This window comes from Cervus elaphus, chromosome 9 (assembly GCF_910594005.1).
Source record: "Cervus elaphus chromosome 9, mCerEla1.1, whole genome shotgun sequence".
Classification (NCBI taxonomy): Eukaryota; Metazoa; Chordata; class Mammalia; order Artiodactyla; family Cervidae; genus Cervus; species Cervus elaphus.
In genome coordinates, this window is record NC_057823.1 from 24,274,581 (window position 1) to 24,289,104 (window position 14,524).

Here is a 14,524-nt window from a genome sequence, read left to right on the forward strand (position 1 = left end):
CCAAAATGAGCAAATGCTGTTGGAAAAATGACACCAACACACTTGCTTGACACAGAGTTACTACAAAAAAATCAATAAAAGAAAAAAGCAGTTATCTACAGAGCACAATAAAGCAAAGTGTGCCTGTACCTGCTGAGTAGAGCAGGAGACTCCAAGGACTTGTACAGAGTCCCAGACTTAAACATGGGTGAGGAGGACACTGGGAGGCAAGGTGGTGCAACAATGAAGACCACAGGCTCTGGGAGCTGGAATGACTGGACATCTATGTAAAGAAGTACATCTCAACCTCACCTCATACTGCATTAAAAAATTAACCTGAAACATACTTAAATATAAGAACTCAAGACTATAAAACTTCAAGAAGAAAATTTTTGTGATCCTGAGTCAGGCAAAGATTTCCTAGATAGGAAACAAAAAGCAAAAACTGTAAGAAAATGTTAATTTTGATGAAGTAAAAATCTCCTTGGAAGAAAAGCTATGATCAACCTAGACAGCATATTAAAAAGCAGAGATATTACTTTGCTGACAAAGTCCATATAGTCAAAGCTATGGTTTTTCCAGCAGTCATGTATGGATGTGAGAGTTGGACCATAAAGAAGGATGAGCACCAAAGAATTGATGCTTTTCAACTGTGGTGCTAGAGAAGACTCTTGAAGTCCTTTGGACAGCAAGATCAAATCAGTCAGTCCTAAAGGAAATCAACCCTGAATATTCACTGGAAGGACTGATGCTGAAGTTGAAGCTCCGATACACTGGTCACCTGAGAAGAGCCGACTCACTGGAAAGGACCCTGATGCTGGGAAAGGCTGAGGGCAAAAGGAGATGAGGGCGACAGAGGACGAGATGGCTGGATGGCATCACCAACTCAATGGACATGAATGTGAGCAAACTATGGGGGATGGTGAAGGACGGGGAGGCCTGTCGCCCTGTGGTCCACGGGGCCGCAGGAAGTCGGGCAGGACTAAGCGACGAGCAGCAACGGCAGCAGCAGCCACACGTTTATGTTAATGGCTGAAATGAAAACCAGTAACACTAAGCGCTGATGAGGATGAAGCACAACTACACTCTTAAACATCGCTGGGGACTACAGAGTGACCTCTGAAAAGTAGTTCGGCAACTAAGGTAAAACACACACTTAATATATAACCTAACAACTCACACTGAGGGAGTTACCCAAGAGAAATGAAAACATATCTCCAAATAAAGACCTCTACACAGAAGTTTATAGTAGTTTTATTTGTAATAGCTAAAAGCTGTTAACAACCTAATGTCCATCAACAAAAGAACAGATGAACAAACTGCAATATATCCTGACGCTGGAATATCCTCAGCAATAAAAAGGAATGAGCTACTCAAACATGCAACAACATAGGTAGATTTTAAAGTTGTTACGCTAACAGACACAAAGGCTACATAATGCATGATTCCACTGATGCGGCATTCTGGAAAAGGCAAAACACAAAACAAATGAGTGACCACCAAAGGCTGGGAGTGGAGGTAGCAGACTGACTACAAACAGACTTGAAAGAACTTTTGGAGGTGATGGAAAGTTTCCATATATTGACTGTACCCGCAGTAGTAATACTACTGTGTGCGTTTGTCCAAACTCATCATAGTCATTTCAAAAGTGTGGATTTTATTAAAAGTAAATTATATTTTGATAAATTTGACCAAAGAAGAAAAGTATGGGTTTAGGAATCAGAGAGGTCTGGAATTAAATCCTAGGTTTACCCCTTACTTCCAACATGAATACCTGTGCCTCAGTTTTCTTGTCTGAAAAACTTCACAGGGTTACCACAGGGCTTGTATAATGTGTTTTAAAGCATTCTGATCAGTGACAGGGCATACAGAAAGTCCTTCATGAATGTGATCATTCATATCAATTGTGGGGAAAAAACTGTATTCAGAAAATATATTGAGCAGTCTAACAAAGCAAAGTGGATTAATTCTCAATGGCAATAAACAGGAATACCTCTGTTACTGTAACAGAGGAGTCTCTACTTCTCAGAAACCTGTCGGCTTCCATCAGTATTTTCCCTGTGCTGTGGCAGCATTAGTATTATCTTGACTGGGGCTTCCCTAGCGGCTCAGTGAAGTCTGCCTACCAATGTAGGAGGTGTGGGTTTGATCCCTGGATCAGGAAGATCCTTTGGAAAAGGAAATGACAACTCACTCCAGGATTCTTGCCTAGGAAATATCATGGACAGAGGAGCTTGGTGGGCTATAGTCCCAAAGGGTTGCAAAAGAGTTGGACAAAACCTAATGACTAGACAACAACAACAAGGATTCTTTCTACACTCCAGATAAAAGTTCCTTGTCACATATGTAACTTGCAAATATTTTCTCCCATTCTGTGTGTGGTCTTCTTGCATTCTTGATGGTATAGTTTGCTAAATAAAAGTTTTTTGTTTTGATGAAGTCCAATTTATCTATTTTCTTGTTTCTTAATTGTGCCACAATCACCATCTTCAAGCTCTTAAAAAACCTATGTTTAAACTATACCATTCACATTGCTACAGCTCTTCATTTTACTTCTTTGTAATCCTAACTATCTTTCAAAATATATTCTATATTTCTCCAACTAGACTATTAGATCATTAAAAACAAAGTCTAAGTCTTTGACTTCCCTATCTTCAAGAGAACAGGACTCCAAAATCAATGCGGATGGTGACTGCAGCCACGAAATTAAAAGACACTTGCTCCTTGGAAGAATAGCTATGTCAAACCTAGACAGTGTTTCAAAGCAGAGACATTACTTTGCCAAGAAAGGTCTGTATAATCAAAGCTATGGTTTTTCCAGCAGTCATGTATAAATGTGAGAGTTGGTCTATAAAGAAGGCTGAGCACCGAAGAACGGATGCTTTCAAACTGTGGTGCTGGAGAAGACTCTTAGAAGTCCTTTGAACAGCAAGGAGATTAAATCACTCAATCCTAAAGGAAATCAACCCTGAATATTCATTGGAAGGACTGATGCTGAAACTGAAACTCCAATACTTTGGCCACCTGATGAGAAGATCTGACTCATGGGAAAAGATCCTGATGCTGGGAAAGATGAGGACAAGAGAAGAAGGGGGTGACAGAGGATGAGATGGCTGCATGGCATCACTAACTCAATGGACATGAGCTTGAGCAAACTCAGGGAGATAGTGATGGACAGAGAAGCCTGGCATGCTGCAATTTATGGGGTCGAAAAGAGATGGACATGACTTAGCGACTGATCAACAACAACAATCCTCAAGAGTACCCAGCACAGTGCTATGCACAAAACAGTAAGTCCTCACTAAAGGGTGCATTCATGTCAACAGGCACTGGGACAGAAAACCAAGCTATTTTCAGATTACAATTCAAATATCTATACCAGTTTTTATAAGAGTTTTAAAAAACCAAATCAGTAATTAAAAAAAAAAAAATTTAAACTCTCCTCTATCTGCTACTTTAAAAAGCCATTTTAAAAAATGTTTTTTTAGACCAGTAATACCTTAAATGGAAAGGACACTACTGTCGTTCTCTTTGCACCTGTAGCTCCAAACATAGTATATACTGGAAACACTTAATGCATGCTTGTGAAATGAATGAATGGGATTCTGTTAAAGTCTTGCTTACAAATCACAGAATTTAGAAATCTAACTCATTTGTAAATATATCAACATGCTATACATCAATTTCAAATTTTGTACAATGTCAAGAACATCCTACAAATTATAAAAATTGCAAAGACAGACCTGCTAATTAAAAAATAATCTCTTCCGGACTTCCTTGGTGGTAGAGTGATTGGGAATTCACCTGCCAATGCAGGGGACATGTTCAATCTCTGGTCCAGGAAGATCCCACATGCCACAGAGCAACTAATTCCACACACCACAACTACAGAGCCTGTGCTCCAGGGCCTGAAAGCCCACAGCCACAACTACTGAAGCCCATGCACCTACATATAGCCTGTGCTCTGCAACAAGAGAAGCGACCGCAATAAGCCTGTGCACTGCAATCAAAAGTAGCCCTTGCTCACAGCAACTAGAGAGAGCCTGCATGCAGCAACAAAGACTCAGTGCAACAATAAATAAATGATTAAAAAAATAATCTTCTTAAGAATACAGAACTTTAAGGTTGAGTCATTACACTGTTAAAAACTAGTGACATGACTCACTTAATATGATACTACAGATTTGTTTACTCTCAAATGCAAGATCTTCAGGCAACTTTAAGACTATTTTAACACAGACCTAAGACATAACCATGCTTCCCTGGTGGCTCAGAGGGTAAAGCATCTGCCTGCAATGCAGGAGACCCGGGTTTGATCCCTGGGTCAGGAAGATCAGCTGGAGAAGGAAATGGCAACCCACTCCAGTACTCTTGCCTGGAAAATCCCATGGATGGAGAAGCCTGATAGGCTACAGTCCATGGTCTTGCAAAGAGTCGACACGACTGAGCAACTTCACCTTCACTTTCAAGACATAACCATAATATATAGTCTCTGATCATTTTTTTCTAGAAATATACACACCATTCACAGAAAAATAAGTACTTTTAGGGTAAGAGATAGATAAATGATGACCTTCTCCTCAGCATACAAGAGATCAAATTACCTTCAATGGATCAAGTTCATTCTCATAGGATTTGACAATTTCCCTCGAGGATGTTAACTGGGCTTCCTTACTAGTAATCTGATCACGAATCTCACAAGCTTTTTCTTTGTTTTGCTTCAGGTATTTTAGTTCAGTTTGACATTCTTTTACTTTCTGACCTTGTGTCTGCCGTACCTGCCGAAGTGTTTCCAAGGCTTTTATGTACCTTTGAAGAAGTTAAATAAAGATGAAATTTCTTGGTAAGCATACTATAGTATATTCAAACAATGGATATTATGCAGTCATTAAGATAACATTTACAAAGTTTTTAGTAACTCAGAAAATGCTTATGACATAATAGTAAGTACAAATGTTACATGTATTCTGTCAACCAAGTGAATAAAGATGCAAAGAAAGAAAATTGAAAGGAAATATGCCCATTGGTTTCCACTGGATAAGTGGTATAACTGCTAACTTTCTGTTGAGAAAAAGAAGCATCCAAATTACAATTCTGGCTCAATAACTTAATGGACTACAAAATCTAATTACAGGTTACAAACCTTGTTGCTGAAAAAATCTCATCAAATTTTTGCTTCAAAGCCTTTCCTTCACTTAAAGGCCAATTAGACTCTTCTTGGTGACAGAAAATGACATTATTTAGCACAGATTTGGAAACCCCAAGAGAACTTATCATCTCTCGGTCAATTTCTGCACACTTGGAGCTGAGACTGACTTTTTCACCATGCCTGCAGAAAAAGAAAATCAAGAATTTATGGAAAATGGCATCCAATTGTATCTAGTCTGTTACTTAATTAATTCTTTGTGCCCGTACTTACAAAAAAGCCAAAAAAAAAACCCCTCATCCATCCCTAGTGGATGGCCTTCTAATACTAAAAAGTACGACTCTCAAATGTTTCAGTATGTAAAAGTGAAATGAAAAAGTATGTAAAACAGGGTGGTAGGGAACAGGTGCTAGAGTTGTTTTGTTACGTAGCTGGAAAACATTTATAGGCAATACATAAAGGAAAATAAACTATCTTCCATCCTCAAAATTTTAAAATAAGGAAAATAAGAGACTCAAAAGATTAAAGCATGATGATACACAGCAGACAGGCAAAGGTACTTAAAAAAATGGTAATGATGGTAATGATAACCCTATATGCAAAACAGAAAAAGAGACACAGAAATACAGAACAGACTTTTGAACTCTGTGGGAGAATGTGAGGGTGGGATGTTTCAAAAGAACAGCATGTATACTATCTATGGTTAAACAGATCACCAGCCCAGGTGGGATGCATGAGACAAGTGCTCGGGCCTGGTGCACTGGGAAGACCCAGAGGAGTCGGGTGAAGAGGGAGGTGGGAGGGGGGATCGGGATGGGGAATAAGTGTAAATCTATGGCTGATTCATATCAATGTATGACAAAACCCACTGAAATGTTGTGAAGTAATTAGCCTCCAACTAATAAAAAAATTAAAAAAAATAAAAAAATAAATAAAAAAAAAAAAAACATTGATACTGTGCTGACTAGATAAGGGACTGTTTAGCAAAACATACAATAAAAGGAGTGTAAAGGCAAACCTTAGTGATGCCCCATCCAAATAAATCCAAGGAAGATTCTTAATCGACAGACCTAAGTTCTAGGGTCATAATGACAAAACAATCAAAACAGAATTGTCTCAGGGCCTTTTAAATAAGTTCCCTATTTCATTACACCCGGGGCCAGGAGCATCCCTAGCCTTGGATTCCAAGTGATTTCTCAGTACCTTTCTTCAGAAGGGGAAACTGACCATTTTCTTTCAAATCTTCTGTCTTGTATCCAGTCAGTAGAGATAATGTCTGTCTTTACTGTCATTTTTGTATGTATTCTGAAAATGTTACGCTGAATGTACTAAAAATGTTTTGTAGGGGGACAGATCAGGACGTTGCAGGAGGCTTTCTAACGGGGAGCCAAGGGGGAAAGGATCATAAGCTTGTTTTTGAATATGTTGAAACTGAGGTTTCTTTGGAAGAACTGGTAGAAAATGAGAGAGACAGCTCGGTACATGGGTCTGGAAACAGGTCTGGTCTAGAGACATTCATGTATGAGTCACCTACAAATACATATGAATATGTACAAATACAAATGAAAAAGAATGAGAATGTAGAGCAAAAACAGGAGAGGATCTAAGACAGAGCCTATGGAACTCCAAACAATTGACTGGGTAGGATGTGAGTGAGGGAGAGAAAGAGGCAACAATATTGTGTTATGAAATGGAACTCTAGAAAAAACTTTTCAAGAAGTGATTAACAGCTACCATTTACTGAGCTGTACACAGAACAACGACCCTCCAGGATAGTTATATTCTAATTCTTGGAATTTGTAAATGCGTTAGTTTACATGGCTAAGTGGACTGACTGTTCCTCATCTGACTTTATTTTTGGAAACTGATGTTAAGAGTATTTTATTACAATTTTCAACATTTTAAAATATTTTCAAATTACATATAATAAACTTCACATATTAAAACTGTACAATGGCTTTTACTTTTGAAATATGCATATAATCATGACACCACTGCCACAGTAAAAATGAACATATTTATCATCTTCAACATATTCATCATGTCCCTTATAATTTTGACCTTCCTCTACCCCAACCCCTACTCTCAGCCAATGACTGACCTTTTTAATCACTACAGATTTATATTTTCAGGAGTTTTATATAAAACTCTTATAAAACTCCATTTATATAAATGGAGTAAGTATGTATTCTATTTTGTTTGACTTCTTTGAGATTTATCCATGCTGCTGTATCAACAGATCATTTTTTTTTTTTTTTTAACTGCTTAGTAGCATTTCACTGTACCATCTCACTTTAAATAGAGAGATTATCTGGGTGGGGTCAAGGTAATCACAGGGGATTAAATGTGGGAGAGTGAGGCAGAAGAGGAAATAAGGATGATGTGATAACTCTGCTCACTGTTGGAGACTTTCATGATACAAGGAATGTGGGTGGCCCCTGAAAGATGAAAGTGGAAAAGAAACAGATGTTCCCTAGGGCTTCCAGAAAGGAACAAAGCCTTGCCAATACTTTGATTTTAAGCCAGTGAGATCCAATTTGGACTTCTAAACTACAGAACTATAAAATAAGTTTGCACTGCTTTAAGCCACTAAGTTTGTGATTTGTTGTAGCAATCACAGAAAACTAATACATGAGTCTCAATTACACATTAAGCATTTTTTGTCCTTTACTTCAACCCTTAACATCTTTCTAAGATATCTACAGTGATAATGAAGCCATATTTTACAAATTAAAAAAAACAGAGACTCACTGCAAGGTCTATTTGGTAAACCAATAGCATTATTCTAATTAATACAGAGGTTGTGACAGTTGTCAGTTCAGGTCAGTTCAGTCGCTCAGTCGTGTCCGACTCTTCGCAACCCCATGAATCGCAGCACGCCAGGCCTCCCTGTCCATCACCAACTCCCAGAGTTTACTCAAACTCATGCCCACCGAGTCGGTGATGCCATCCAGCCATCACATCCTCTGTCGTCCCCTTCTCCTCTGCCCCCAATCCCTCCCAGTATCAGGGTCTTTTCCAATGAGTCAATTCTTCGCATGAGGTGGCCAAAGTATTGGAGTTTCAGCTTCAGCATCAGTCCTTCCAATGAACACCCAGGACTGATCTCCTTTAGGATGGACTGGTTGGATCTCCTTGCAGTCCCAAGGACTCTCAAGAGTCTTCTCCCAACACCACAGTTCAAAAGCATCAATTTCTCGGCGCTCAGCTTTCTTCACAGTCCAACTCTCACATCCATACATGACAACTGGAAAAACCATAGCCTTGACCAGACGGACCTTTGTTGGCAAAGTGATGTCTCTGCTTTTTAATATGCTGTCTAGGTTGGTCATAACTTTCCTTCCAAGGAGTAAGTGTCTTTTAATTTCATGGCTGCAGTCACCATCTGCAGTGATTTTGGAGCCCCCAAAAATAAAGTCTGACACTGTTTCCACTGTCTCCCCATCTATTTCCCATGAGGTGATGGGACCAGATGCCATGATCTTAGTTTTCTGAATGTTGAGCTTTAAGCCAACTTTTTTACTCTCCACTTTCACTTTCATCAAGAGGCTTTTTAGTTCCTCTTCACTTTCTGCCATAAGGGTGGTGTCATCTGCATATCTGAGGCTATTGATATTTCTCCCAGCAGTCTTAATTCCAGCTTGTGCTTCCTCCAGCCCAGCGTTTCTCATGATGTACTCTGCATATAAGTTAAATAAGCAGGGTGACAATATACATCCTTGACGTACTCCTTTTCCTATTTGGAACCACCCTGTTGTTCCATGTCCAGTTCTAACTGTTGCTTCCTAACCTGCATACCGGTTTCTCAAGAAGCAGGTCAGGTGGTCTGATATTCCCATCTCCTTCAGAATTTTCCACAGTTTATTGTGATCCACACAGTCGAAGGCTTTGGCGTAGTCAGTAAAGCAGAAATAGATGTTTTTCTGGAACTCTTGCTTTTTCGATGATCCAGCGGATATTGCCAATTTGATCTCTGGTTCCTCTGCCTTTTCTAAAACCAGCTCGAACATCTGGAAGTTCTTGATTCACGTATTGCTGAAGCCTGGCTTGGAGAATTTTGAGCATTACTTTACTAGCGTGTGAGATGAGTGCAATTGTGCGATAGTTTGAGCATTCTTTGGGATTGCCTTTCTTAGGGATTGGAATGAAAACCTTTTCCAGTCCTGTGTTCACTGCTGAGTTTTCCAAATTTGCTGGCATATGGAGTGCAGCACTTTCACAGCATTATCTTTTAGGATTCGGAATAGCTCAACTGGAATTCTATCACATCCACTAGCTTTGTTCGTAGTAATGCTTTCTAAGGCCCACTTGACGTCACATTCCAGGATGTCTGGCTCTAGGTGAGTGATTACACCATTGTGATTATCTGGGTCATGAAGATCTTTTTTGTACAGTTTTTGTACAGTTCTTCTGTGTATTCTTGCCACCTCTTCTTAATATCTTCTGCTGTTTCAATATACGAATGGGGCAAGAGAAGGCGTCAGGAGGAAGTGAAGAAATGGAGATAGTAAGTATCAATAACTCTTCTGAAAAAACTGACCATAAAGGGGAAGATGAAGACAGATTTGTAACTGAAGTGAAATGAAACCTGAGATTGCAGGCGAGACCTGAGTGTGTTTAAAAGCCACTGTCTCTAGCACATATAAGGTGTTACACATTATTGGTTAACAGATTATTTAATTAGTTTAACAAATCAATAAATGAAAGGGATAAGATGATAAATAATTTGCTCAATAAGGATAAAGCTTTGAACTCAGGGCAGCCTAATGCCAACATCCAAACCCATTACAAGATGACACCTGCCCTTACCAGAACGACAGCAGCTGAAAGGGACAATGTGCTCTCCTACCTGTCTGCCCCCTTGCCTGCCCCTGCAGACATGGTTGCTAGCACCTTTCACTCATTCAGTCTACATCTGAGTGACTATCACCTTCACTTCAGCAACTGTCCACAGATGACTCAAAGGGATGGACCATTGTTACTAAATCTTTAACGGGATCACTCTGTTTAACTGATAAATAGTATCAAATAAAAAATCAAATGGTGATAGTGGATAAGGCTGTGCAGGTATAGAGATAGATGAAATTCTATTTTCTGCTCAGCTGTGCTACGAAACTAAAACAGGTTTAAAGGTAAAGTCCATTAAAAAATTAATAAGTTCCATTTTTAATAGATTAAAAAACCAGACTGCAAACCCTTTGGTCCCCCCCCCCCCCCAAACAAACCTTGTACCAGGCTTTTGGTCCAAATTGTGTATTCTATTAACCCATATGAGTGTATTTCTGTAAGCATAGTTATGTTTTAAAAAGCAAAACAATAAATAAGTTCCCTTAAAATACACTTAAAATGTAGAAGAAAAACATACAGATTTGTAGACCGAAAGACAAAAAGGATCAGACATTCAAATATAAAATAAACACCTACTTTGTTCTAGTAATGACTCCTTCCAAGGTTTTAAATTCTGTCTTTTTGCTTTTCTGAGTACAAAGCATAGATCTCTGCACAGCCACAAGTTCTCCATTGACATCACGAAACTGTAGACGAATCTGGGCTCTAACATCTGTTTCTTGAGCAACCTTTGAAGGTAAAATGAGGAAAATCATGCTACCTTAATAAGAATCAGAGTATTACTTCTGAAAAGAAAATATTCAAGCAATTTTACTTATCAAATATGAAAAAAAAAAAAAAAACAAACAACAAAATGAATGAGATTATTACATGTTATTCAAAATATAGCAGGGCCACAAATAACCAAAGAATATTGAGAAAGAAAAACAGAGCTGGAGGAATAAGGCTCCCTGACTTCAGACTATACTCTAAAGCTACAGTAATCAAAACAGTACATAATGACACAAAGAGAAACCTCCAGATCAATGGAACAGGCTAGAAAGATCAGAAATAAACCCACGTACCAATGGTCAATTGATCTACAACAATGGAGGCAAGAAGATATGACAGAGAAAAGACAGTCTCTTTAATAAGTGGTACTGGGAAAACTGGTGTGTGACATGTAAAACAATGAGATTAGAACATTCTCTAATACCATACACAAAAATGAACTCAAAATGGATCAAAGACCTAACTGTATGATCGGATACTATAATGCTTTTTGAGGAAAACTGTTGCAGAACAATCTTTGACATAAATCGCAGCAGTATCTTTTTAAGGCCACCTCCTAGACTAATCGAAACAAAAACAAATGGAACCTAATTAAACTTCAAAGCTTTTGCAGAGCAAAGGAAACCATAAAAAAAAAGGAAAATTCATCCCACAGAATGGGAGAAAATATTTGCAAATAATGCGACTGACAAGGGATTAACCTCCAAAATACACAAACAGCTCATGCAGCTCACTATCAACAAACAACCCAATCAGAAAATGGACAGAAAATCTAACTAGACATTTCTCCAAAAAAGACATACAGGGGAGCTATCAGGATGGAAGTGTAGTAGGACTTGAAGTTTACCTTCTCCCACAAACATATCAAAAATAAATATACATGTAGAATGATTCTCACAGAGTATCTATTGTAAAGCTGGCAGAAGACCTCAGACTTCTGAAAGGTTAAGAAAATCTCCACATAACCAGGTAGGAAAAAAGAACAAAAAGAAATAGAGAAAGGAATCAGGATGGGGCCTGCACCTGTGGAAGGGAGCCATGAGGGGAAAGGTTCCTGCACCCTGTGGACCTCCCTCACTGGCAGGGAGATTGGCCAGGACATAAGGGGAGTTTCTGAGTCTCAGAGAAGAACGTGCAGCTGGTTTGCATAGTCAGGCCAGAGGGACAACCGCACAGATGGTCAGCGCTGCAAACCTGCACCCCCTAGCATGAGATGCTCTTCCGTCGGTGCGGACAGGGGCTGAGTGTGGGCAGTCGGGCTTCAGAGATCAGAACCAAAGAGAACTGTGGCTGGCCCTGCGGAAACAGCCTGGAGCGTGGGGCTAGAATCCAGTCTGAGCTCAACTCAAAGGAAGCCTGGGCGACCTTAGAGGCTAGCTGCCATTGTTTAGGGGGTGCAAAGAGAAGACGGGCAGGACCCGGATAGCAGCCCTTTCCCCAGTGTGCGTACTAGTAGCGGACAGGACACTGCCTGCAGCATGGGCTTCTAGTGCTCTTCAGCCCCCACCACTTCCATTCCAGACACCAAGAATGGCTGCAAGCCCTCTCCACCTCCCTCCCAGAACCCAGGAGCAGTCACAACCCCCTGCTGCAGACTCAGGAATAGTCACGAGCCACCTCCGTTCCCACTGCATGCCCCAGGGGTGCCCCTGGGTCACCACTGCGAACCTCAGGACTGGGCAATAAGCCTCTGCATCTGTACACTCCCATCAAGGGGATAAAAACCAGTACACACTGAAGAAAGAGGCTCTAGGCATCAATATGAGAAAGTGCCTTCATACCAAATGTATTAATCCTATACAAGCTACAAAGGGACAACCCTACATATAAACAGCCCTCCAAGGCCACAGTATATAACTAGTTTTTCCTAAACTCAGAATAAGAAAAGTATAAGTAAAATGAAAAAGCAGAAGAACCATTCTCAATTAAAAGACCAAGAGAAATCCCCTGAAAGAACAATGAAACAGACCTCTTTTAATAAACATCTACTTCAAAAAGGAGGTAATGAAAATACTGAAGGAATAAGAAAGGCTATCAACAGAAATACAGACTACTGTAAAAAGAAACAAAGGACTACAAAGAACCAAGAACGACTAGAAAATTCATTTGCAGAGATGAAAGCTGAGCTAAAACCAATGAACAGCAGAATAAACAATGCAGAATAATGAATAAGTGACCTGGAAGATAAAATAATGGAAATCACTCAATCAGGACAGCAGATAGAAAGCCAAATGAAAAAAATGAAAGCAATATAAGAGACCTATGGGATAGTATAAGGCATGCAAATCCACCAATAAGATGGCTACCAGAAGGGGGTCTAAAATTATCTGAAGTAATCATGGCTGAAAACTTCCCAAACCTATAAAAGGAAACAGATATCCTGCTCTGTCCATGGGATTCTCAACGCAAGAATACTGGAGTGGGTTGTCATGCTCTCCTCCAGGGGATCTTCCCAACCCAGAGACTGAACTCACATCTCTGACTCTTGCATTGCAGGTGGACCCACTGAGCCATCTGGGAAGCCCTAACAGGAAGCACAGGAGGTCGCAAATAAGATAAACCCAAACAGATCTACACCAAGACATATTATATAAAAATGGCAAAAGTTAAAGAGAATATTCTTAAGGCAGAAAGAAAAAAACAAAGATTTAATTATAAGGAACCCTCATAACGTTTATCACCTGTACAAAAACATTACAGGCCAGAAGGGAGTGGCAAGATATAGTCAAAGTCTTGAAAGGGAAAAATTTACAACCTAGAATACTCTACCCAGCAAGATTATCATTTAGAATAGAAGAAAAGATAAAGAATTTCTCAGACACGCATAAACTAAAAGAATACAGCACTACTAAACTTATCTTAAAGGAAATATTGAAAGATCTTCTCTAAATCTCTAAAGAAAAGAAGAATCTATAAGAGAAAATCAAAATTGGAAAGTAAATCACTTAAATAAACCATTACACATATGAAAAAATTTCAAAAACTTCTATTAAACTGATGATAACACAATGAAGAACAAAAGGATGAACATGAAGATATAGAACAGGACATCAAAATCATAACATGTGGAGGGGGAAAGTAAGAAAATGTAGTTTTCTTCCTAGAATGTCTTTCAGCCTATATGACTACCAGTCTAAGAGAAATACATAAGGAAGGGGTTGACACACTTGAAAAACAGGGTATCCACAAATCAAAAACATAAAATAGATTCAGAAAAACAAAAATGAACATAATACAAAAACAACAACAACAACATCAAAACTCAACAGGAAAAACAAAAAGAAAGGAAAAAAGAAGAAATATAAAATCAAGAGGAAAATGAGGTTTAAAATGGCAATAAATACATATCTATCAATAACTACCTTAAGTGTCAATGCACTAAATGTTCTAATTAAAAGACAGAGTGGCAGACTGGATTAACAAGAGCCTACAATATACCTAAAGATAACCACTTCAGGACAAAGGACACACATCGATTCAAGGTGAGAGGCTGGAAAAAGATATTTCATGCTAACAGAAACGACAAAAAAGCAAATACAAAATGACAAAAAAGCAATTACAATATTTGTATCAGACAAAATAGAATTTAAAACAAAGGCCACAGGATTTCCCTTGTAGTCCACAGGTTAAAAACTCACATGCCAATGTAGAGGACAGGGGTTCAATCCCTGGAATGGGAAGACCACACATGCTGCAAGGCAGTTAAGCCTACGTGCACTACAGCTACCGAGTCTGTAGCTCTAGAGCCGAGGCTCTCCAACAAGAGAAACCACTGAGTGA

The 14,524-nt window shown here is 39.1% G+C and overlaps 1 protein-coding gene across 3 annotated transcripts in view; it reads right to left on the bottom strand.

The window, feature by feature from the left end:
- RAD50 (RAD50 double strand break repair protein) overlaps nucleotides 1–14,524 on the bottom strand; it is a 248,484-nt gene that overhangs the window by 61,002 nt on the left and 172,958 nt on the right. For all 3 annotated transcript variants that reach the window (XM_043912144.1, XM_043912145.1, XM_043912143.1), the window contains 3 exons: nucleotides 10,550–10,701; nucleotides 5,123–5,308; nucleotides 4,584–4,788 (listed from right to left, as the gene is read on the bottom strand). In XM_043912144.1, the coding sequence (XP_043768079.1) occupies nucleotides 4,584–4,788; nucleotides 5,123–5,308; nucleotides 10,550–10,701 (543 nt within the window). The remainder of the gene's footprint in view (nucleotides 1–4,583; nucleotides 4,789–5,122; nucleotides 5,309–10,549; nucleotides 10,702–14,524) is intronic.